Genomic DNA, 27,203 nt, shown 5'->3' with positions numbered 1-27,203 from the left:
ACAGCTATTAAACAAAATGTCAGAAATACTTTGAAAACAGTGGTACATTTTCATTTTGCTATATATATATACACACACACACACACACACACACACACACACACACACACACACACACACTCACGTGTGACTTAAAAGTATTTTATGCCCCCTTTAAAAAAAGCTACTGAAACACTACACCGTATAATGTAATAATGTAAGATTTTGAATTAAGATAGGATGGACTGCTGATGAAATACATATTGTACCCACCACGGCCAAAATCAACCAGAATTTGGTGGAATGATCGTTAAATTAAACTCAAGAAAAACAGAAATGCTTGTTTTATGACCCAAGAAACAAAGTGCTGTGTTAGCAGATCTCACTGTGAACCTTGACGGCTGCATGGTCATATCCCAAAAAACTGTAAGAAGCCTCAGCGTTACCCTTGACCCTGATCTCTCCTTTGATGAACATTATTTTCATCTTCGAAACATTGCAAAAACCAGAAACTTTATATCAAAAACTGATGCAGAAAAACAAATCCATGCTTTTGTTACTTCTAGACTAGATTACTGCAATGCTCTTCTTTCTGGTTACCCAGAAAAATAAATAAATAATAAACTTAAATTAGTGCTGCTAGAATCCTAACTAGAACAAAAAAAATTGAACACATTACTCCTGTACTGTCCTTACACTGGCTGCCTGTTAGGGTTAGGGCTGATTTGAGGGTTTTATTGTTAACCTATAAATCAATACACAGACTTGCCCCTACATACCTGACTGAAATGATCCAGCCATACATACCTACACGTAACCAAGATGCAGGCCTTTTAATTGTACCTAGAATCTCTAAACAAACAGCCGGAGGTGGGGCCTTTTCTCATAGAGCTCCACTACTGTGAACCGTTCCGCAAAGTAGCAGACATTCAAGTCAGGTTAATGCATCATTAGTTTTCTCCTCTGACTGACAATTATAAAGCAGCCACCTGGTGGCCCAGGTCTGAGTCGGCCCCTGAGTGTGGGGAAGGAGTTGCCATGGCGTCCAACAGGACCACCGTTATATTTCAGGGTTCTAAAAAACGGGGCGGGGCTGCTGTTCCCTCCCAGACATTTCCCACATAAGCAAGGGGAGGACGTACATGGAGAATCACTTGAGGTGCAAAATAGAATGTAGATGAACAACAAAACATATTAGAAATTAGAAAGCAAATTTTTTTTTTGGCACACCGCTGCCTAAACTAAATGTCTAGGTTGCACAGCCAATAAATTAGGTACATGCATACACAATTATAGTGGGTGGACTGAACCCGGGACCCTTGACCCAGCACAATGAATGCAAAGTTACATGCTAATATGAATCTCACCATCTGCCAGGGAGAGGATGGGGTGGACACAGGGGTCGAACTGGGAGAGCCTCTCCAGTAAAGGGCGGTCGTACTGGGGCTCTGAGTGAGGCGCAGGGTGGCCCCCACACGTCACACACTGGGGGTTAACCTCACAGCCACAGCCAACAGGGACGCCCATCTTCTGCACCTATGGGGGACAGGGGGAAGAACAGGGGGAGGAGGAGGGGAAAAGGGGTGGATCGTTAATGTAACCGTTTACACTATAACAGCCAGGACGAGTGTGGGGCGGTGGAAGTGATATGACACAGTAGGAGACCACAATCACTGACGTGGCTGGAACCCAATCGGTGATCATCTCCCAGGAACTACCGCCGCTTCTCCATCAAATAGAATTTGGAAAAGCATTTCACTTGCAGAGTACGTCAGACTGCAACAAAACAGACCACATGCGATGGCTTCTCCCAACACACTGATGATCTGATCAACCCCCAGTTTTTTAAAACACCCAATAAAAGACAAAGTTAGCACGGGTTACATGACTACCATGACAGTAGCAGGCTGAGCCTTTGAAACGCTGGCGTTGCTGGTTCAACAAGATAAGCTGGCATTCTTCAGTTAAGTTTATTGCTTTAGTCTCCATCTGAAATGAGCGCAGCCAACAGAATAGTTTGTTCACAGGACGTTCGTGTTATGGGAGCGTTTCCTTCTTCTAAACAGGCTAGGGATGCTGGCCTCAGATCAGCCAGTCCTGTGTCCAATACAGTGTTCAGTGTGATTTAAAGAGGCAAAACGGAGCCCAAATCAGCACTCCTAGGCCCCAACCGGTGGTCTGCCAACCACAGGTTCTCCCTGCAGGGGCCTTTACACTACATGGGAACAGGCGACTGTCTGATGGCTCACAGCCTCAGATCCAATACCAGCACTCCTTCAACGTTACAGTTCAGGGAGAAATCACACCTTTCCAACGTTCATATTCTCTTATTTTTCACCTGAGGAGTTTTGGTCAGTCCTGCAGTTATTTGTCACATCAAAGACCCCATCTCAGGCTTTAATCTTAGATGTCAAACAGACAGTGTTTTATTGTAATACAGGGCTCCACTGTAAGAGAAACCTTGGTCTCAGCTTGATTTCATGGGATAAATAAAAGGCTTAAAAAATGTCCTTATCTTAAGGAGGATTGGCAGGCCAAAGTCTAGAACACAATTTACCAATCACTGTTTTGGAAAGGAATTGGAAACTGAATTGAAATTACTCATAGGTAATATTTTGAAGAAAATCTTGACAAACCAGACAGTTCCTTTGAAAGATCACTCAGCCCTGGGTGCCATTGGAGAGCTCTTGCCAGTGTCATACATCTCAGTCCAACTAGCCTCCAGGCTCATACTGGGTTTGAGAAAGATGCAGGAACATAGACTTGGCATCTATTCCAAGGCCACTTCAGGTAAAGGACTAGGTCTTAGGGGAACAGATAGGTGGAAGACAGCTAGCCTACACACTACAATCCCCGCAAATGTGACAGTTGCATTTCAAACGGACATGTAATAAAAGTGCTGCCACCACAGCCCTCCTCCATGCTGAACTACAGCCGGAAGACAGACAGACTATGGGCACATTATCCTTCTGACGTTCAAAAAAAAAAATAACGCAACTCGATCAGCCACAGTAACGGTTCCTCATCAACACAAAAACATCACACACACAACAAACACAATAACAACACAACAACAAAGCACAACGGATAAAACGAGTGTCAGCGTCTCTTCGGGTTCACCACCAGGCTACTAGAGGTCACAGTGAGGCAGACAAAAGCCTATGCATGCTGCTCAAAACACACCGAAGGAACAGCAGCACTGTCGGGCATCGCTGAAACCCCATCAGGTAATCACACTGTCCCCTGGCCCACATGAGGGACACCCTCCGTTGCGACTTGTAGATGACAAAACTCTTGAGGGGGAATTTCAATGAGCGGGTAGAAGGAATCGATAACCCTGTCAGAGTAACAAATGCAGATGTCCCAATTATGCACTTCGTTCACGATGGCTGTATCGTTGCAGAACCACAGGGAGGGGCGCTAGAAGGGCTAATTAGCCCCTACACCCATTAGTTCCTCAGCTTTGTACAAAACCTTTGTGCCAATGGGAGAGTTGTGAGCCAATGTAGGGCATCATTAGGGATTTGGCCGGTGTGTGTGTGTATGAGGGCACACGCACGCATGCACGCTTCTTCTCTCTCCAGGAGACTAATGACAATTCTTAAAGGCCCATCAATTTGATAATGCCCTTTTAGTGTAAGAGATGTTTTAAAATAATGAATAATGTAATAAAAGTCACTGTTTTCAAAAATGCTTGATTTAAGTTACTTTATTTAGACTACCTGTTTTGGCCTGTCTGGTGATACCAGGCGCTAAATTAGTAAACAGACCAGTGCAAAAGTCTTCTAAATCATTCAGCCAGTAAGAAAGGGTTCTAAACCTTTTAGCCAATAAGAAAGAGTACTAAACCATTCAGGCAATAACTACTACTTAATTCCTCCCCAGAAATGTACCTTCGCTATGAAGATAGCACAATAGGTTAACACCACACGCTGCTCGTATACAGGACGTCTACACCACCCACCGTTGACATACAGGACGTCTACACCACCCACCGTTGACATACAGGACATCTACACCACCCACCGTTGACATACAGGACATCTACACCACCCACCGTGGACATACAGGACATCTACACCACCCACCGTGGACATACAGGACATCTACACCACCCACCGTGGACATACAGGACATCTACACCACCCACCGTGGACATACAGGACATCTACACCACCCACCGTGGACATACAGGACATCTACACCACCCACCGTTGACATACAGGACATCTACACCACCCACCGTTGACATACAGGACATCTACACCACCCACCGTTGACATGCAGGAGGTCCACACCACCCACCGTTGACATACAGGAAAACCACACCACCCACCGTTGACATAAAGGACATCTACACCACCCACCGTTGACATGCAGGAGGTCCACACCACCCACCGTTGACATACAGGATGTCTACACCACCCATCTTTCACATACAGGACAGCTACACGACCCGCTGTTTGTATACAGAACACCAACACCACTTGCCGTTCATATACAGCAATTCTACACCACCCACACACACTGGCCACCTTATCACACACAGTACCCCCTTCATGAAAACCTAGCACTCCTACATACACTGAGTCAACCACTGTAAGAATGCACGGGGCATTGACACCTTTGTGTAGTTCAAAACAGTGTCCTTCAATACAGGTGTTCAATACACAAGGACACTGACACACCATCACACAGTCAACCCATTTAGCAAACAAAGACATCCATAACGTGCATAATTATATATATCACCAATAGAAGCCATCACACACACGTCTCCCACCTTGCGGTTGAGGTTGGTGACAGTGCTTGGTCTGACTAGGCGTCGTCTCTTGCAGCTGAGGAGGGGGCGTGTGCGAGCCGCAACGCATGTGTCATCCTGGAGGGAGCGCTGTAGCTGGGAGGAGGCCTGCTGCTTCCTCAGCTGCTCCTCCAGCTCAGAACATTCTGGAGAACCAGATCGCAGGCTACAGGAAGGAAGGAAAAGGTTACTTATCAATAATACACGTTACAGTCTAATGCTAAAACTTTTTGTCATGGATGTCGCATGTCTTTTTTATCATAGATATTACGTGCCATTTGTAGGGCTAGACCCGAATATTTGTTCATTGGGTAGGTATTTCGTTTTCATTGTAGGCTATCAATAAAGGCGAACTGCCCAGAAAAAATTCTGATGACGCCTGACATCCCTCTCACTCACAGCAGTGAACATCACGCTTCAGGTCACCTAGGCCGTCTAATATTGGCATGAAGCAGTTGTTGCCACACATATATGGCTTCATTCATTGTACACAAGAATCAGGTATTTGTTGTTGAACGGTAACGCGCCTAGTGTAGCGGGCACAGTTGGCAACAGTTGAAGCTTCCCAATTGTGTGATGTGTGTAGGAACCCTCATGCGCATAGTCATTTGTACACGCGCAGTGTATTTCTGGACAAAGTGCCAAAGAGCTCAACTGTGTGTGAGCACTTTAAATCAAACAAAGACAAGAGAAAGGCAGTTTGTCAGATGTAATTTGAAACTGGCCTACCACATTGAGAAAACAAGTTTTTTTTTAAATCACTTGAATGCTGTAAGTACTAAGTTGCTTGGAAAATAGTTGTAAGGTTAACATGAAACGCTTAACAAGAAAAATCGGTTAACACGAAAATAATATTCTGGCCCCGACAAAATGCTATGTAATTTCATACATTTATTTTCTTTAAGCAGGAAACAAATAACGCCTAACATGAAAAGATTTCACTCTCTTCTGTTTGGTTGCGCATTATTATTATTTGGGGTTAACTGTGTGGTGCAGTACCTTTGGTTTTACACAGGGTGCAAGTGTTTTGTTCAGCAATAAACCTGCATTTGTGCAACCTCTCCTGCGACGGGCTCTTCCTCCTTCCTCACATAACATTGGGATTCATTTATTTTCAAGACAGAAAAGATATTGTTCGTTTTTTGAAATGTGTTCTGCTGCTGTTATTACTGTGCTAATTGCGCTACCTGCCTTGTTCTAAGTTCACTGGACTGCAGCTGCCTGCAGCACGGCGACTTCACACGGCTGTAAATGGGTGTGTAGGTTTTAATGCCCAGGACAAATTTCATTTCCATGTTATGCCATACTGTGCCATACAAAGAATTAGAAATCTTAAATATCTTGGATGTAGTAGGACTATGCAGTTTCTGAGCTTCTGTTTCACAGCGCTTTGTTAGGCGTTGTCTCGGATTCAGAAGCTAATATTATAAGCATTTATGTCGGTCTATATTTATCTGTGATATGCAAAATTGTAGAACAAAATGCTTAAAAATATCCTTTAATACGTTAATTAAACAGAAAAACAATTGTTTCAGTACTATGCCATACATCTCAGCCCACACCAGAGAAATGTTGCAGCCCAACAACACCTCAGTATACACTGCTGATCCCAACCGAAGCTTCGGAGCCCTAAAGAATTTATTTGGGACAGCCCTAGCCATTTCTCATGGATGTCATCGATGTTACATGCCTTGTCATCATGGATTTTACATTAGTTTTGGTCATTTACTGTACTATCATGTATCAGCTTGGGGCCAAAAACACGATCTGTCACAGTTTCTGATTATAAAATAGATTCCTGTCTTAGCTAAAGACTAATGAAATTCTGCGACTGTCAGCCACACCACCACAATCATACCCTGAATTGCTATTGTCCAACGCCAAATTCAGTGTCCAAACAATTTCAATAACGTTGAGGAAAACAGCTGGCAACCAATTTCATTATTGATTAGTTGGTTTATGTCGGACCCAAAGAAACAACCAAAAAAAATATTGGGGGAGGCTTAGGCTAAACCTGTAGATTTATTGATTATCTAAACAGCCCTACAACGACGTATGCACTTATTAGGTACCTAGGGATTTGATCGACCCACTGACTACATACGGAGACAGAATAATGATCATAATAATGGTTAAATCTGGTATGACGACACATGGATGACACAGGGCCAGCAACTCATCCATATTACACTGAAGGAGCCTGCAATAATGAACTAATACTACAATTACAAAGAGGGTGGTTTGAATACTGAATGCAAACCAGCTGATAAACAGCCGTGGTATATGTAAGCAATAAGGCTTTATATACTATGGCTAAGACCCGTTCATAGCCACAACCCAACAGCTCTTAGCCGTGGTACATTGGCAATATATCGCAAACCACCTAGATGCCTTTATGTGCTCATGAGCTGGTTACCAACTCAATTAGAGCAGTAAAAGGTGATGTGATGTCATACCAGTGCTTTACAGCCTCATATACCATATCAGCCCGCTCAGCATTCAGGACTCAAAGCATCCAGTTTATGAGACAGAATCACAGGCAAAACATCCCCGTTCTCCTGCTCCAACTGGCGCCGTCCAGGTGATGAGAGCATGGGCTGGATGGAGGGGGGCGATTCGGTCAGTCGGTGGCGCCGTACCTGTTGATGATGCCGTTAACCGGTTTCCCGGACGCACAGCTTTTCCGCAGGCCTGTTTCCGCGGCAACCAATCCGGGACCCTCTGCCCCGCCATCTGATCCGCACTCCTGGAATCAAAAGACAAGGTTGGCACAGCGACCACGGGACTCCCCGCCTGAACACTCTTTCCAAACCCTAACCCTCCACGGCCCGGCCCAGAAAACAACAACGGCCTCCCGGTGAATTCCCCCGGCCACTACTGAATGGATAAAAAGGTCAACACCACTTAGAATGACGAAACAAAGGCCACTACTGTGTTTTTTCCCCCTGTCTGTCTCCTTCCTCCTGGGTCCTAGAGGCTGCCTGGGACTCCATGGGGAGTCCTGTTCCTCTGTTGCTTTCCTTTTATTTTTGGGGGCACAGGGGTGGGAGGGCACGGCGCCAGGGTGCTATCTTGACATCTCTCTCCCTGAACACATCCAAACACAACGTGACTGAACACTATGTAACACAGATGAGACATGTTCAGGTTTAAACTGGACCTGGTTTGTCAAAAAGGAACCTCGGCATTTCTCATTTAATTTGGTCCTTCACTGTGGGCCAACTATGGCTTCTATTAAAAGCCCTTTTCCCACCAGACTGAATGTGTGAAAGGGTCCAGTTTGTCGTGCAGCCTTTTACTCCAGCCCACCACAACGTCCAGGACACACACTCATGCCAACCATTCATACAAAGGGCTGTACAGTTTGGAGGTCAGCCAACTGACGGAACTGGCTGAAGTTAACCATTTAACTGAATCAACTGGTCGAAATAAACTTATCATTTCACTGAATCAACTGATTGGATTGAATTAAGCTTTCAACTTGAATCAACTGGGTAAAGCAAATTAACCATTCAACTGACTCAACTGGTTGGAATAAACTAACCAGCAAACTGATCTACTTGTATATATAAATTAACCACCCAAATGAGACAACTGGGTAAAGGAAATTAACCATTCAACACAATCAACTAATTAAAGTACATTAATCATTCAACTAAAATCAACTGAGTTGAAATGAATTATCCATTCAACTGAATCAACGGATTCAAATGAAATAACCATTCAACTGAATCAACACTTATGCTGAGCACATGGCTAAGACTACCAGCGGGGTCGAGGATCTGATCGGACGATTACATCATCAGACCTTGTTTACCTGTGTTACCATGCAACCGAGAAGCTCCGCCTTCAGCTCCCCGTCACCGGGTGGCAGGTCAATGGGGGCGGTCTCTGCCAGCCTTACGGAGCCCTACGAGAGCGCAGACACAGGCCATTGGTGAACTCTCCTGGTGAATAACACTGCAGGTGGCCAGCAGTGGCACCAACACAGCAGGGTCTGGTGGCCACAGACAGGGCCCGCAAAGAGCCGTCCAGACAACACACTAGAAATGTAAACAGAACGGCTAGCCAAAACAAACATCGGAACAGAAAGCTTCGATGTTCCATTCGCAATAAAGGAGGACGGGTGGAGTGTGAGAAAAGGGAGAGAAAAGAGCAGAGGATGACAGGAAGGAGAGAAGTGAGTCAGAAGTAGAGACATCGCACAGGTTTCTGAGACTTTCTTATCCGTTGTCAAGGTGAGAGCAGAGGTATTTTGAGCACGAGGTGTAAGAGATGGTGAACTGCAATGCTTCTACCAATGACATTGACATTAATCTTGTTGTGCCCCGACCCTTTCCACCCCCCACATCTCTTCTTTGGTTTGTTACCAGGGCAACCCATGAGGCTGAGGGCAACGATCATAAAGAAACATGCAATCACACAACAGGACGTCAAAAGGATAAATAGTAGCATCTCGGGTAGACAATTAACCATTGAACTAAAACTAGTCAGCAACTGCATCAGGAAGTACCTTCCACTTCCTCGGTAACAGCAGAGACATAAACATGTTAACCATGTTAAAAAGCAAAAACAACAAAAATAACTTGGTTAGCTTGTTGACATATCCCTGTATACAAGCGCAGCTGTCGTTCTTCCTGACCTTGTTGCAGCGTAACTGTCGGTAGATGTCCGTCTGCTGTCGGATGCGGTATTCCAGGTCGGACACGTGGGCCTGCAGCCAGTTCCAGTGGCTGACGATGGAGGCCCTTTCTGCCGCGAAGCGCCCTTCTGCGCGTCTCCACCTGTGGGGCGGAGGAAGACAGGACAACAGGTCAGACACCAGACAGAAGGGTGTGTGTGTGTGTGTGGGGGGGGATGGGTGTCCTCGTCCCAAGGCTACTGTGCAAAGTACGTATGAGGATGTCAACGGCACGGATTTGGCTTTTGAGGGAGCAACCGTACACTTTCACAAGAGTGACCTTAGCTAAGCCTGTCTTCATTCAGAGGGCAGGAAACTGTCAGACTCTGCCGCTTTGTCTGAAAATAAACCCAGGGTGAGGTTTTGTTGGGGGGGGGGGGGGTCACTTTTGTAGCCAAATATCATATTAGTCCAATATTTCTTCAATATTTTTTTAAGCATTAAATGACATACAATTTAAGGTTGTTGCGTCTGCATTTCTGCCCATTCTGCGACTAATTTCAGAAAATCCAATCACCACAATTGATTCTATTTTGCAAAAGGACACATGGTTTGATGCGTTGACACACCAGACCCTTACGTTCTCTGAGAAAATGATTCCCAGTGTTTAATCAAGAGAAATTGTGTGTTTTGACGGAGGATAGTGACCTGGCGTTTAGTAATGTCACATAAATAACAGCAATGGATTAAGCCTTTATAACTAGGCTAAACATCTTTCATAAAACTTGCAAGACTTAGTTACCGGATATAAAGCCAAAAACATCAAAACATTTATAATATTTCCATTTCCCCCAGTGACCAGCCAATGACCTTTAGTCATAAGTCTTGAAGCCCTGACAGTACTTCCAATGTTGTACCAAGCTGCTCAACTTTGATAGCATTTCCTCACACTTCTTCCGTCACTTAAATAGCAGAGGCACACTATGTACACAATTACACAACTACAGCTGCCACCGTTCCACCAAGTATTCCACAACTGGCCAGGGAGCCTGGCAGTCGCCCCCGCTGGGCAGAGAGAGAGAGAGAGAGAGCGTGCGCGTCGCTGGGCAGCGAGAGAGAGAGAGCGTGCGCGTCGCTGGGCAGCGAGAGAGAGAGAGCGTGCGCGTCGCTGGGCAGCGAGAGAGAGAGAGCGTGCGCGTCGCTGGGCAGCGAGAGAGAGAGAGAGCGTGCGCGTCGCTGGGCAGCGAGAGAGAGAGAGCGTGCGCGTCGCTGGGCAGCGAGAGAGAGAGAGCGAGCGCGTCGCTGGGCAGCGAGAGAGAGAGAGCGAGCGCGTCGTTGGGCAGAGCGCGCGAGACGCTGGGCAGAGCGCGCGAGACGCTGGGCAGAGCGCGCGAGACGCTGGGCAGAGCGCGCGAGACGCTGGGCAGAGCGCGCGAGACGCTGGGCAGAGCGCGCGAGACGCTGGGCAGAGCGCGCGAGACGCGGGGGCACAGAGCGAGAGACGCGGGGGCACAGAGCGAGAGACGCGGGGGCACAGAGCGAGAGACGCGGGGCACAGAGCGAGAGACGCGGGGCACAGAGCGAGAGACGCGGGGCACAGAGCGAGAGACGCGGGGCACAGAGCGAGAGACGCGGGGCACAGAGCGAGAGACGCGGGGCACAGAGCGAGAGACGCGGCGCAGAGCGAGAGACGCGGGGCAGAGCGAGCGAGACGCTGGGCACGGAATAGCTAACAACTCCCACTTGTACTCCTAAGCCCTGGGCTGACAGACAAAATAACAATACTATAATACATTATATGATAAGCTACAAATGTTACGTTCTCTCTGGCATGCAAATAATGTTACAGTAGCCTACATCATTGACACACGATCAATGTTATACTACCATGATTTAATTAACGACGGTTGATCAAGATGCCCAACCTGTCGGTATTTCCTTGGACAACTTTGTTAAAACAATGCAAAGAAAGATAAACGTTAGCCAACCTTCCTTCTTTCAACATATTTGCTAGATTTACGTCCAAAGCAAGCTGCAATAACTATTTTGCTAAGATTTAGCAGGTATAATGAAACGGCCAAAGTTTGCAGAGTGAAAGGACCAAAACAGATGGAGCTGTTGGTAATGGCGCGCGTCACGAATGTATGTAAATTAAATGAAAGGGCAGGTTCTGTGATTGGACAATAAACGTTCTATAGTTTTGTTCTTGACCCCGTTTCACACTGGTTATTTTGTCACCGTGTCTCTGGGGCTAGCCCTGAATAGTCAGTGCAAACCACGCTCCCGAGCAGAGCCAGCTAGCCTCAGGCTAAGGGTGGTGGTAGCCCACTTCAAAACATGCAAGTGTGAACACTTGTTTAGCCCAGGGCTTAGGAAGTTCCTTGCCCTAGGCTAAGGTGCAGTGTGAACATGTCTTGTGTGCAGCTTTGGAGAAGCATCTCTCACACACACAAAGTGTCAGGATATTGGGGGGGGGGGGGGATTCTGAACATACTGTATATTATATGTTCCTTGTGCTTTTTATTTTTTACAGCTCATTTAAACTTTTTTAAAGACTGTTAGTCTACATGTTGTCAACAAAACCTGCGTCAGATAACACTTGATATGATTTTGTTAGCTAACAGCATTTTGATAGTATTGGATAGAGTAAGAAGAGAAGCTAATTACAACATGGATTCCGCCCAACCCTAGTTCACACACAAACTCATGAGATGGCTGGATATAAATATACTACTTTCCCTCCAGGAAGAAGATATGAGAAAATGCTTCTTATGACTTCTCACACACACACGCACACAGAATAATTAGCAGTCACACACACACACCCACCCTCCCTGCAGCTATTAGCCATGTGTGAAGATATATGCACACTGTGGAAGAGACCTAGATCAGAAGAGAACAGACGTGTGGTCCAGCAACCAAAGAGGAAAGGTAGTCATCGATGTATACGGTGTTCTTTACCCCCATGAAACGCCACACCTTTACTTCACTCGCAGTTTAATAACCGGATTATCAACAAGCCACACAGAACCACAAACCTTGGCTACTGGGTGGAGGAGACAGAAGAAAACCAAGGTCAAGTACAATGAAGTAACAACTGCCTCTGTGTCTAGCCAAACGGACCAGCACTGCTCTCTAATGCCTGATTCCACTTCTTCCTAAACATTTTAAATGAAAGCTGTCATTTTTTGTTCAGTCACACGTTTCCTTTTTGACTAATAATAGAGTGGGGGAGGGGCAGATATTTAGTAGGCCACGTACTGCGGTACTACAATCAGCCACTGGGGGCAGCGGAGGAGAGCAAGAACAAGCGACATGTCTAGTTGGCAATGGTTGATGAAGGCCTTTATTACTGGGAACCGGGGCCAGAGACGATCAGACCTGTACAACTGTGGAATGAGGGGAAGAGAAAGAGACAGAGTGCTGTGCTTTGGGGAGAAAAAGAGATAAGGGGAGAGAGAGGCAAAGGGAAAATTGTTTTTGCTGCTGCCTTCTGCTGTAACAACACAATGAGGACCCCAAATCCATACAGAAACAGGAAGCAGGAAGGAGGCAGACAGGAAGTAGCCACAATCTCATTCTCTCTCCTTTCCCCAATGCAGAAGAGAGAAAATGAAGAGAGCAGGAGAGAATGAAGCAGACCGCTTCAGACAAAACCAGCATCGTAACTGAAGAGGCCTACAAACACAGGGAGCTGCGAAACACAATAAGATAAAATATACACTAACGAAAGCAGGGTGTTCAACCAGAACCACCGTCTCCCCTGTAGCCCGACAGAGACAAGGCCAGGCTGACTTTGGTAGATCTCAAAGGTTCTGACAGGAAATAACAGGACCTTTAATTCAATTCAATTTTTATTATGACTCTTTTTCAGTATGCGCTTAAAGGACCCGGCTTTCGGCAACACAGCCATCTTACTTGACTTTGAAAACAGCAATTTTGAATGTGTGTGAGGGACAAGTACCACTCATTTCTCATCTCTGACTAGTAGAGTTTTGCTGAATCTCGCAATACACAAACACACTTCATCACATCACCGTGGACGATGAGTACCCTCAACATTATTCCCATTCAAAACATTAATCCCATTTAAAATCCTAAACCTTAGCTGAATCCTACGCTCAAGAGCAACTAATTCTAAACAAAACCTCAACACTAAACTTTAATCACAAAATTGCTATTTTACTTATGGGGGCCGGTAAAATTATCCCAATTATTTGATTGATTTAAAGTTCCGGAAAGACATTTTAGTCACTGCCAGGTTATTTAAAAAAAAAATTAAGGTAAGTATGACTGGTAACACATTCTCGTTTTCAGCAACAGCCAGGGAACTTTGCTTAGGATCCCTACCTGCTGCATAAAAGGCTTTGCTGCAATTTCCTTGCAGCAGATGGTCACGTTAGCAAAAATAACTATAACTTCAGCGTTAGATAACATTGTTGTCTAATGAATAATTATGTATAAATGTTGACTACAGCATTTAACAACCCCAGAGAAGTCCCTGTAAATTGTAAACTCCCCCCTCTAGACTTTTGGGTACCTGCTGTTGGATTTGCAGCAGGTGTCGTAGTGAAGGCACACCGTTTCACCATTTTGAGAACAAAAGCTTGACGGACCTTCAAGTAGCGACCAGTTGCTAAGGTAGGATTGGAAACAGACCGTTTGGGAGAGGGGTTTTGCGAAAGGTCAAATGTCTGGGCAAATGCGGTTTATGTATGGGTGTGGTTAATAAACGGGTTTGTATACACACAAAGCTATAAAATGAATGGTGCGGTTTGAACACGTTGTGGGTTATAAACAGGGAATTACAGTATCTAGGTACTACCACTATAATCCACAATATTAGGTACTACCACTACCATCCACAATATTAGGTACCACCACTACCATTCCCAATATTAGGTACCACCACTACCATTCACAATATTAGGTGCTACCTAGATACTACCATTCACAATATTAAGTTCTACCAAGGTACTACCACTACCATCCACAATATTAAGCACTACCAATGTACTACCACTACCATCCACAATATTAGGTGCTACTTAGGTACTACCATCCACAATATGAAGTACTACCAAGGTACTACCACTACCATCCACAATATTAAGTACTACCAAAGTACTACCACTACCATCCACAATATTAGGTGCTACCTAGGTACTACCATCCACAATATTAAGTACTACCAAGGTACTACCATCCACAATATTAAGTACTACCAAGGTACTACCATCCACAATATTAAGTACTACCAAGGCACTACCATCCACAATATTAAGTACAACCAAGGCACTACCATCCACAATATTAAATACTACCACTAAAATCCACAATATTAGGTACTACCCAGGTACTACCCCTACAATCCACAAAATTAGCAAACTAATGTAATTGTAATCTAAAAACAATTTTAATGTAAGTGGTCATTTTAATGTAAGTGGAACGGTACACTGTTTGGTTTGGAGAACAACTCCACAGCCATGTCAGTGACTACGTCTGGCTTGGTGAACAACTCCACAGCCATGTCAGTGACTACGTCTGGCTTGGTGAACAACTCCACAGCCATGTCAGTGACTACGTCTGGCTTGGTTATACAGGGTCAAAAGACTTCCTAAAATCCTGCACCACCTCTGTGTGTTATGATGGGCTTGGGCGGGTTTACAGAAAGAATAGCATTAAAAAGAAAAATGTTTGAGCATTTTTTATTTTTTTTGTGGAGGCCGTGGGAGATTTGCAGATTACTGCCAATGAAATCTGGCAACCTTGCATACAGGACCTCACCGGTCCTGACATACCGGAGCTGAGTAACAAGTAAATCCTAGTTTTCTGTTACACCCAAGCATGTCAAAATATTTCAGTAGAACTTAGTAACCCCTAACCTACATCCAAACTGATTATTATTTTTAAGTAAGTTCGAGAGACAGACGAGGATGACTGGTGCAAATACGATCAGATTAGCTTATGTACCATCCCCAAAAACATTATATATGCAATATACAGTGCAAAAAATATACAATTAACGTAAGTCACTAACAACATAAATAGTCGAACGAGGGAGATCAACGATGTGGTGTCAAGGCAAGGTTGGAGAAAAAAAAACTATGCGACAAGGCTATAGTATATACAGTTGTGTTTCTTATGCAAGTCGAATGAACAGGAACATAACATAATGACAATACAACATAATTCCCTCTTCATTATGTCTGAGCCACCTGAAAACATTTAGCCATTGAGTGTCAAAACCACTGGCTCTGAATATCTAAGAGGATTTAGGATTCTCATGTAAAATATGAAATCACTCATAAGAATATATTTCATTAGAGTCAATATTATTGTATGCTATAAGCATTGTGGAGCCAATGTGTTTGGGGGCCTAGTAAAATAGCCAAGCAGAAACTAAAGGCTGGATGCAATTAAAAATGAAATGGTAACCTACATATATAAATATATATACACACATACATATATATACACATACACTCACCTAAAGGATTATTAGAAACACCTGTTAAATTTCTCATTAATGCAATTATCTAATAAAACCAATCACATGGCAGTTTGCTTCTAGCCTTTAGGGGTGTGGTCCTGGTCAAGACAATCTCCTCAACTCCAAACTGAATGTCAGAATGGGAAAGAAAGGTGATTTAAGCAATTTTGAGCGTGGCATGGTTGTTGGTGCCAGACAGGCCCGTCTGAGTATTTCACAATCAGATTAGTAACTTGGATTTTCACGCACAACCATTTCTAGGGTTTACAAAGAATGGTGTGAAAAGGGAAAAACATTCAGTATGCGGCAGTCCTGTGGGCAAAAATGCCTTGTTGATGCTAGAGGTCAGAGGAGAATGGGCCGACTGATTCAAGCTGATAGAAGAGCCACTTTGACTGAAATAACCACTTGTAACAACCGAGGTATGCAGCATTTGTGAAGCCACAACACGCACAACCTTGAGGCGGATGGGCTACAACAGCAAAAGACCCCACGAGGTACCACTCATCTCCACTACAAATAGGAAAAAGAGGCTACAATTTGCACGAGCTCACCAAAATTGGACAGTTGAAGACTGGAAGAATGTTGCCTGGTCTGATGAGTCTCGATTTCTGTTGAGACATTCAGATGGTAGAGTCAGAATTTGGCGTAAACAGAATGAGAACATGGATCCATCATGCCTTGTTACCACTGTGCAGGCTGGTGGTGGTGGTGGTGGTGTAATGGTGTGGGGGATGTTTTCTTGGCACACTTTAGGCCCTGAGTGCCAATTGGGCATCGTTTAAATGCCACGGCCTACCTGAGCATTGTTTCTGACCATGTCCATCCCTTTAAGACCACCATGTACCCATCCTCTGATGGCTACTTCCAGCAGGATAATGCACCATGTCACAAAGCTCGAATCATTTCAAATTGGTTTCTTGAACATGACAATGAGTTTACTGTACTGAAATGGCCCCCACAGTCACCAGATCTCAAGCCAATAGAGCATCTTTGGGATGTGGTGGAACGGGAGCTTCGTGCCCTGGATGTGCATGCCACAAATCTCCATCAACTACAAGATGTTATCCTATCAATATGGGCCAACATTTCTAAAGAATGCTATCAGCACCTTGTTGAATCAATGCCACGTAGAATTAAGGCAGTTCTGAAGGCGAAAGGGGGTCAAACACGGTATTAGAATGGTGTTCCTAATAATCCTTTAGGTGAGTGTATATCATAAATACATATACACATCGGTAAATAAATACACATACATACATATACAAATATATATAAATATATTGTTTGTATATTTTGGTTGCTATTAGAGGGGACATTGTAGCGTGCATTAGCCGCTCAACTGGACATGGACAGCAGAGCAGATTTAACACTATAACATTTGTATTTATACCCTCTACAGGCTCTATACCCTCTACAGGGTGAAGGAGGGTTCATGGGAGTTTGCCCAACCAATCCACATGTGTTTTGTGGATTTGGAGAAGGCATTCGACTGTGTCCCTCGCAGCACCCTGTGGAGGATGCTTCGGGAATATGGGGTCCTGGGTCCTTTGCTAAGGGCTGTCAGGTCCCTGTACGACCGAAGCAGGAGCTTGGTCCGCATTGCCGGCAGTAAGTCAGACTTGTTCCCTGTGCATGTTGGACTCCGGCAGGGCTGCCCTTTGTCGCCGGTTCTGTTCGTAATCTTTATGGACAGAATTTGCCGTAAGTCAAAGCTCTCGATTTACCGGTCAATCTACGTTCCTACTCTCACCTATGGTCATGAGCTTTGGGTCATGACCGAAAGGACAAGATCCCGGATACAGGCGGCCGAAATGAGCTTTCTCAACAGGGTGGCTGGGCGATCCCTTAGAGATAGGGTGAGAAGCTCGGTCACCCGGGAGGAGCTCAGAGTAGAGCCGCTGCTCCTCCACATCGAGAGGGGTCAGCTGAGGTGGCTTGGGCATCTGTTTCGGATGCCTCCGGAACGCCTTCCTGGGAAGGTGTTCCGGTCCCGTCCCACCGGGAGGAGACCCCGGGGAAGACCTAGGACACGGTGGAGGGACTATGTCTCCCGGCTGGCCTGGGAACGCCCCGGTGCCCCCCCGGAAGAGCTGGAGGAAGTGTCTGGGGAGAGGGAAGTCTGGGCATCCCTGCTTAGACTGCTGCCCCCGCGACCCGGGCCCGGATAAGCGGAAGATGATGGATGGATGGACATTTGTATTTTTCCAAGTGTGCAGCCAGATATCATATAAAGTAAATTTTGAGCCAGGAAAACCGGTTAAAGGAAGTAACTGGGTCCGAATGTTATGCGTGGTGGGCATGCGTGTGTGCACTAGAGGTCGACCGATTAATTATTTGGCCGATTAAAACGTCCTAATCAGCACCGATTATCTGCCGAAACTGCTATCGGCAGAACTTGGTGCCAATATTGGCAGATGGCTGCCCAGCCTCTATCGGTCACTTGCGACTCTAAATCACCTTGCGACGAGCAGGAGGCTCTATACAAGAATTCAAGGTAATGTCACTGTGTACAGTACCTGAGATAATTCATATTTAAATTAAAGTTAACTGACATTATTAATGCATTATTAATGAAGATAACTCAGCTGAAAGCATGCGGTCTCTGTTTTGCTAGCAAGCTTGGTTGTTAGAATTATATGGCTATTTAAAACATATGTCCGGTAGTTCTTTATGTCCAAAGGCCTGTCAAATTAAAAATTTACGTAAACCACTAATATACAGTGGGGAGAACAAGTATTTGATACACTGACGATTTTGCGGGTTTTCCCACTTACAAGTCTGTAATTTTTATCATAGGTACTCTTCAACTGTGAGTGACGGAATATAAACAAAAATCAAGAAAATCACCATTGTATGATTTTTAAAACATTAATTTGCATTTTATTGCATGACATAGGTATTTGATAATCAGAAAAGCAGAACTTAATATTTGGTACAGAAACCATTGTTTGCAATTACAGAGAATCATATGTTTCCTGTAATTCTTGACCAGGCTTGCATACACTGCAGCATGGATTTTTGGCCCACTCCTCAATACAGACCTTCTCCAGATCCTTCTGGTTGCGGGGCTGTCGCTGGGCAATACGGGCTTTCAGCTCCCTCCAAAGATTTTCTATTGGGTTCAGGTCTGGAGACTGGCTATACCACTCCAGGACAGTGAGATGCTTCTTACTGAGCCACTCCTTAGTTGCCCTGGCTGTGTGTTCGGGTTGTTGTCATGCTGGAAGACCCAGCCACGACCCATCTTCAATGCTCTTACAGAGGGAAGGAGGTTGTTGCCAAGATCACACGATACATGGCCCCATCTATCCTCCCCTCAATACGGTGCAGTCGTCCTGTCCCCTTTGCAGAAAAGCATCCCCAAAGAATGATGTTCCCACCTCCATGCTTCACAGTTGGGATGGTGTTCTTGGGGTTGTACTCATCCTTCTTCCTCCAAACACGGCGAGTGGAGTTTAGACCAAAAAGCTCTATTTTGTCTCATCAGATCACATGACCTTCTCCCATTCCTCCTCTGGATCTTCCAGATGGCCATTGGCAAACTTCAGACGGGCCTGGACATGCGCTGCTTGAGCAGGGGGACCTTGCGTGCGCTGCAGGATTGAATTCATGATGGGGTAGTGTGTTACTAATGGTTTTCTTTGAGACTGTGGTCCCAGCTCTCTTCAGGTCATTGACCAGGTCCTGCCGTGTAGTTCTGGCCTGATCCCCTCACCTTCCTCATGATCATTGATACCCCACGAGGTGAGATCTTGCATGGAGCCCAGACCGAGGGAGATGACCGTCACCTTGAAAGTATTCCATTTTCTAATAATTGCGCCAACAGTTGTTGCCTTCTCACCAGCCTTGTGCAGGTCTACAATTTTATCCCTGATGTCAAAACACAGCTCTCTGGTCTTGGCCACTGTGGAGAGGTGGGAGTCTGTTTGATTGAGTGTGTGGACAGGTGCCTTTTATACAGGAAACAAGTTCAAACAGGTGCAGTTAATACAGGTAATGAGTGGAGAACAGGAGGTCTGTGAGAGCTGGAATCTTACAGATTGTTAGGTGATCAAATACTTATGTCATGCAATAAAATGCATTTATTTTTTAAATCATACAATGTGATTTCTGTTTTAGATTCCATCTCTCACAGTTGAAGTGTACCTATGATAAAAATTAGAGACCTCTACATGCTTTGTAAGTAGGAAAACCTGCAAATCCGGCAGTGTATCAAACACTTGTTCTCCCCACTGTAGCTCCCACCCACAATGTTATTTTACATACTAGAATCAGTCAGTTTGATGTTCGGTTCCAGACAGTTATCATGTTCCTAAAAAGTCAAAGATTGTTCGTTCCTGACAACGTCACTTCTTTCACTGAGTGTGGTGGTATCGCCCGATTAATCGGCTATCGGCTTTTTCCAGCTCCAAACTATCATTATTCTATTAGCCTTTAAACATTAACTATCGGTCGACCTCTAGTGTGCACCCTTGACGAGAGACGCTCTTGTCCTCTCACCGGGGCTGAGTAATTAACGCTCAACTCCACCCTGTTCCTACATAGAAGTGTGTGTGATTCAGTTCAATGTCTACACACGGAGACCCCGAATCCCAAAGGCAACACATCCTAAAACACTGGGGCCAGTCCACACTATAGGAAAACTATCTGGCTTAGGGGTTAGGTTATAGTAAAACCTTACAATTGGTATTTACAATTGGTGTTTGACTTGGTTTAACTTTTAGGTTTGGGGCAGATCCCCACAAGGATGGAAAAACTTGTGTGTATGCGTGGGTACACTATCAAAGGATGGACAGCTAGTTGATGGAAAAAAGTCATAGAGCTTGTATAGCTGTTCTCGCTTCAAAATGACCACTTCAACATCAAAACAAGTGTCTAATGATTTATGGAAAAGAATGAACCAATTTGATGCATACTTCAAATGCAGGACAGAAGCTTACTACTCAGTCAGTAATAGTTGGCACATGAAGTACTTATTAACAAAAGTTTCATTTTTGTTAATCAGCTTGATTTTAACATTACAAAAAAAAATACAAAAAAAGCATGCATACAATTATTGCCAAGATATCAGCTGAGATGTCTCCTCCCAACTCCAACATTAAAGAACACACAGGCAGGGATTTTAAACAATTCCTACATACAAAAACTCTCCAGATCCTTGGTCCTTGCTTGCGGACTCTTCGCATCAGCTCTCCTCATTGGTTTTCAATGAGGTTTAGGTCAGGGGACAGTGATGGCCATTGCAAAAGCTTGATTCTGTGGTAAGCAGAGTTTGTTGTGTGGATTTGGAGGTATGCTTTGGATCATTGACCTGGCAGAAAGGTTTTGTTATTATTATTATTATTATTATATATATTTCTTTCAATGTTTCAAAGACTTGATTCAAATAGGTTCTTAGTGCAAGATGAACAATAAGATTTTTCCACAGCCTTTTCTTATCATATTTACATAGGGTGCCAATAATTCAGGAGGACTGAAAAAAACTGCCAAACCAGAAAATAAACACAGCAAGTCGAGAGGAAAACACAAGAAAAAAAAACAGGTCGATAGTCATCGTGGTCACTGCAGGGGCAAAGGCACAGAATAGTCACCGGAAATAACATCTCACTACAAGGGAAAGGAAACTGCGGCGGGGAGGAAAACTAATGTATTTTCAAGGAGGATTATTTATCTAAATGCTATAAGCAGAGCGGGACAAGCCAGGAGCCACATGCTGCTTTTAGCAGCGACAAAAGAGCATGAGACAGAGAGAGGGACTCATCTAGACAGCATGCGCGCGCATGTTAGTGTCGGTCTATGGGTGGGGCTTAGTGAAGAACAAAGAGTTTGATGTGCTGGGAGAGGAAAAAAATTAAGAAAACAACAACCCCACCCCCCTGCGTCACATGACGAGCCTTTGTGGCCCAGCAGAGAACAAGGGAGGGAAACAAGCAAGAGGGCGGGAGTAACTGAGAAGGCAGAAAGCAGAGGGAGATGAGAGGGAGTGAGGAGCTGAAGAGTGAAGCTAGCAAAAAAAAAAGGACTGGGGGAGGAATGCATACGTTGGCCAATAATATTACCATCCTGCTGAAAAAAAGCCTGACTAGTCCTGTTGACCGGGTGAGACCAACATGCTGTAACCAGGACCCTAACTAGTCCTGTTGACCGGGTGAGACCAACATGCTGTAACCAGGACCCTAACTAGTCCGGTTGACCAGGTGAGACCAACATACTGTAACCAGAACCAGGTATGATAGGATTATAATTATTTTAATCGTAAAAAGTAATTAATAATAATATATAGGCTGCCTCAAACTTCCATCAAGTGCACATTCAGGGGCCTCATGTAACTGCATTACACCTGTTTTCGTTTTTGCAGTAGACTGGAAATACCTAAAATAGCTGCCAAAATGAACACACGCCTAATAGATTTAAGAGAAAAAGTACAATGAGCAATCAATATTTAAATGACGTCCGTTAGATGGAAACACACACTGACGCACACACACTCACTCACGCATGCACACACCCCCTATCTGTACCCCCTTTTCCCAACCCCACTACTCCCGCCACATTTCAGCCCCTCAGCAGATATGCATGGTGTTTCAGTGGAGACACACATGGCAGCGTAACAGGCTCTCCTTTCCTCCGCCACCAGCCCCTCAGTCCCCGCCAACCTCAGACAACCCCCTCCCCCCGCCACCCGGGCCCTCAGTCCCCGACCACCTCATACAACCCCCGCACCCAGACCCTCCATCCACACCTACCTCAGACAAACACCTCCCCTACAACCCAAGGCCCTCAGTCCCCGCCCACCTCAGACACCCCTCCCTCTGTCAGGCCACTGGTGGAGGAGATAAGGCAGTATAACCCCTGCTGCGCGGATGAGGCTGGTCCAGCTGCGACCACACGATAACAGTCATGATTCCACAGGCTCTGTGATAGGCCAAACTACCAGTGCTGCGCCCCAAACACCAGCAAATATCCTATTCAGGGCGGGGTGCGATCTGGGACACACCTGGGAACCAGAATATTCCGCAGGTCCTGAACGGGGCCAAATGGGACACGATGAGCAGAGAGCCATGTCATCCTTGACCTCACGTCAAATGAGAGTCAGTGTCTTGCGGAGAGGAGATAAGTTGGGGACAATTGCAGAGTACTTACAGGGACAAAAAGGTCCCAGAGTCTGAACTTCAGTCAATAGCGTGTCATACACTGTACACTTAGATTTCCTAGCGGTCCGGCGAGGCTGACCTAACCAATAAACTATTGCATTAAAATGTAAAAGAACAGGAGGCACGCGCGGGAATTGTAAAAGCAACAGAACCTCTTGGGGGAAAATTACAAATCAGAGGCGTTAAAATAAAAATGAGGCCTCTGCAGACTGAATAAAAAGGTGCTGTACACTTGCACCAAGCGAGTCCAGACAAAACAACCAGGTTCAAAAAGGATCCTAAAAGTTCACACAAAGTTCAGGGTCTAAACTACTTTTACTTTGTGGTTTGCTTTCTGCACATACCAGCTTTACTCAAACATCTTCTGAGGGCAGAAACATTATAGTGTTCATGAGCACTGCCCCCTCTCGATTTCGATTGGGTGTTCGCCTGCGCCAATTACATATCTTTCGGCCCTGAGAAGATGTTTGAGTAAGTGAAACTCAAGCTACATTTCTAAAACGGTGAGTCACAAGGACCTTGAAGGGAAGTAAGACCAAATTTAAGTCTTGTAAACAATTGTGGATGTATCCACCTGGACACAGCCAGACAACCACTCAGCATGTTTGAACAAGCACCCGTAGATACGAGACATCTGGTGAACCGATTTGCCAAGGGTATTAGAAACCTATCTCCCTTTTATTATTTTGAAGTCCACTGTAGAGAAAATGTTTCCTCCGAGAAGAGTTTGTTTGCGCAAGTTGTTTTCAGGGCTCAGCCGCAGTGCAATGTAATATTCAGTGTTTGTTCTAGAGCAAGTCTGCAGTTGAGGATTTCTTCCCGTCTTGGGAAGACGAAGCCAGATGCAACCGCCGGAGGTCAGACACCTGACTGTTTCACTGTAGCCTGGTAGCAGAGGAAGGCTGGGAAACTGATTTAAACTGTCAGGATTCAGGAACACAAGGGACTCATCCACACACTACCGGACTCATTAGTTCAGCCGGACCGTAATAGAAAGTATTGCCATCTAGGGATTCAAACTTGGGTTACTAACCACTACACCACAGAGCTCTACATTCAACGGGTGTCAGTATAGCCAAGTGTCTATGAACAAATCCTCTTTTGCCACTGGCCGTTTTAACAGCTAATTGGCCATTTGTGAACGATATTAATACAGTTAAACTGACTAACGTTTCTCACTAAGTTTACCTCCACTACAAATAGTGTCTATGAACTGTTCGCTTTTGCCACTGGCTGCTAGAACAGCTTATTAGCCAGTAATAGGCTTACTGGTATCTACTAACTTCTTAGGAATAATCATAAGAATTGAGCAATTGCTAACGAAACTTAAGATGAACTTTTCCATGCCAGAAACAGCCGCAATGTAATCGTATACAGTTTTAGTTAAAGCTCACTGTAACGTAACTAACTGTAGCCTGTGTTGTAGCCAGCAAATGTGTTTGTCTATCCTGACCCAAAACGGATGCACAGATGCGTACTTCAAAAATCCACCAGAAACAGTCCCACTATAAACGTAAACTGTTTCATTTCAGGCTTACCATACTGTCGTCCCTGGAGGTTTTAGCCATCAAAGTTTCCGTCTATACGGAATAACTCATAATGCGTACTTCGCTTCGCCTGCGAGGAGATACGAACTCGGGACCTATAATTTGCAGGTCCGCTTCTCTAACCACAACGCTATTTAACAAGGGGTAGTCAGTCAATAAGATACATTTGCTCTACTTAGCCGGCTCCGCTTACGCGGTCCGAAAAAAAAAAAAAAAAAACAAGTGAGAAGCTCTGGTTCCATGTCGATGGTTGCTATGGGAAAATTCCTAAAGAAGCGGATGGGAAGTGACTGGTCGGCAGGAAATGCAGTTAAATCCCATTTTTACATGTTTTTGTTTATGTTAGTCTTTGAGCACCGTGTGTTCTGGGAAGTATCTCTGTTTTCTCTCATTTAGACACACACACTGACATCCACTTCAATCCATAGAAGGAAAAAAACTGCTGTTTCCCAGTGACAAGGAAAGTGTGTGTGTGTGTGTGTGTGGGGGGGGGGGGGTACACATGTGATACACATGAGGGACAAGGAAAACCTACTGTATTCAAGGTGAATGGACAACCAGCCTAAAGCCTCGGTGCCGTATGGGAGAGAGACAGAGAGAAAGAAGAATTCCAAGAGAGTAGAAAGGAGATAGAGGACTATACAAATGCTTATGCCATGTTAGTGGGAGAGGTGAACAGTTGGCTATCCAAGCCCAGATGTCAGGGTGGGAAAAATTACACAATAAAAATATCTGATTGCGTAACCAATGGGGGTGAGGCAGGGACTAGGAATACCGTTTTAGGCACCACTCCCTGTCAATGTTCAAACTACACATGTCCAGAGACGGCCGAATAAGACAGCTCAGAGCCATTTCAGCTGGGGGAAAATACCCCACCGCATAACACCATCATCACATTCTGTCCAGGAAAAACAAGCTACAATAACATCTCACCAGCGCCAAGTTGTTATTGGAGGGCTATGAACCACCACCTCAGGACACACCTATGTTTAAGATCCAGCCAGTCAACAGAGTGAGCCATTACATTCTAAACATTCCATATGAAAAGAAAATCACCTGCTGTTGGAACGTCTTTGTTTCCTCAACTGACCGGTAAAGGACACTAGTCCATTAAGGCAGCAGCAGCTCTAGCGTACGATGGTTACCAAAACGCTGTGAGGAACAGTTGAGCCCACAGATTAGCAATTGGGTAGTTGAATGCTGATTGGCTGAAAGCTGCGGACGCATTTCAGGCGTTTGGACATCACTTAGCTTTTCACTGTTACCGACATTCGTTTGGGAAACCCTTTGGGGGACCGTGGTACAGTGGAATTGGGAAGTATTTGGAAGTCACCCCTTTCCAAATTATAATTGATAAAATTAATTTGCTTTGTCATCAACCTACACACTATACCTAATAATGAAAAAGCGAAAACATGTTTTTAGGTATTTGTGCCTAAATAAAATAAAAATAATGAAATATAGAAAAGTATTCAGACCACTTCCATGACATGCCCAACTGAGCTCAAAGATATCCTGTGACCTATGGTCATCCTCGAGATTTTCCCCTTTCTAAATAATGTCCAATCAATTGAATTTGCGACCAGTGAACACAAATCAGGTTTTTGACACATCGGTCTATATAAGGTCCCACACATCGCAGTGCAAGTCAGAGCCAGAAACAAACAAGGCAACATAAACAAATACACAAAACCAGACAAAGGTATTTACAAGCAGCAACACCTGGCCAGAGGGACTAGAGTGGTTGTTGAGTTAAATTGGGTTTGTCATGTTGGACATGCCACTGATACACATATCATCTAACCCTACAACGCCTCTCTGCTGCTGCTCTCTCTCACGCTCTCTCTCTCTCGGCTGTTGCCCTCCCTCTCTGGCTCACTTTCAGCTGCTTTCCCTCCGCAGCTCTCTCTCTGTGGGCTTCATCTGACAAGGCAGCCTGGCACCTGTAGTCTGGCTACTGCTGGAATGTTCAGTCTTCTCAATGTGTGGACATTTTTATTTTTTTTTTAGTTTTTAAAAACCTATATTCTTCGTAAAGAGGCACTTACATGACGAAACGTAACAAAAAAATCTAGCTGGTGGCAATTTTCTACAATACTTGATTGCAAAAAATATTTGCAAGTAATCCCGGCTTCTGGGCACTTTCATAGCAACTGACAGCAGGGCAGTATTTAAACTAGGTTGCACGCTTCTAAAGAAATTATTTGGCGTAATTGGAGTGAAAGATAGCCATAGTATTGCTTATCAACCTGCATACAATCCAAAAGTTCCACAAAAGGCCTAGACTACTGACTGACTACACGGATGTTACGCCGAATGCCTAGGCCGAAACACTTCTGGTTTTTGGTTCTACCTGCTAATTGATTGCCTTCACTTAGCATCACAGGTCTGAATCAGTCCCATGTTGTTAGTAGAGGATAAAGCCAGAAAGGTTTCGGCCCTCTAAGACCAGAATTGAATAGCCTTGGCCTAGACCACTGACTACACGGATGTTACACAAAAGTCCAAGACTATTGACTGACTACACGGATGTTACACAAAAGGCCAAGACTATTGACTGACTACACGGATGTTACACAAAAGGCCAAGACTATTGACTGACTAC

At 44.8% G+C, this 27,203-nt stretch overlaps 1 protein-coding gene across 3 annotated transcripts in view; it reads right to left on the bottom strand.

Moving 5' to 3' along the window:
- The window catches only part of kansl1b (KAT8 regulatory NSL complex subunit 1b), a 71,976-nt gene that overhangs the window by 12,154 nt on the left and 32,619 nt on the right, over positions 1 to 27,203 (bottom strand). For 2 of the 3 annotated variants that reach the window (XM_010892502.4, XM_010892501.4), the window contains exons 3-7: positions 9,423 to 9,564; positions 8,598 to 8,690; positions 7,420 to 7,526; positions 4,763 to 4,946; positions 1,347 to 1,515 (exon numbers count right to left, since the gene is read on the bottom strand). In XM_010892502.4, coding sequence (XP_010890804.2) covers positions 1,347 to 1,515; positions 4,763 to 4,946; positions 7,420 to 7,526; positions 8,598 to 8,690; positions 9,423 to 9,564 — 695 coding nt within the window. The remainder of the gene's footprint in view (positions 1 to 1,346; positions 1,516 to 4,762; positions 4,947 to 7,419; positions 7,527 to 8,597; positions 8,691 to 9,422; positions 9,565 to 27,203) is intronic. The other variant, XM_020050969.2, reaches the window with a different exon arrangement.

This window comes from Esox lucius, chromosome 11, assembly GCF_011004845.1.
Source record: "Esox lucius isolate fEsoLuc1 chromosome 11, fEsoLuc1.pri, whole genome shotgun sequence".
Lineage (NCBI taxonomy): Eukaryota > Metazoa > Chordata > Actinopteri > Esociformes > Esocidae > Esox > Esox lucius.
Note: the sequence above shows the minus strand (reverse complement) of the source record. Positions and strands in the feature narration are given on the sequence as shown.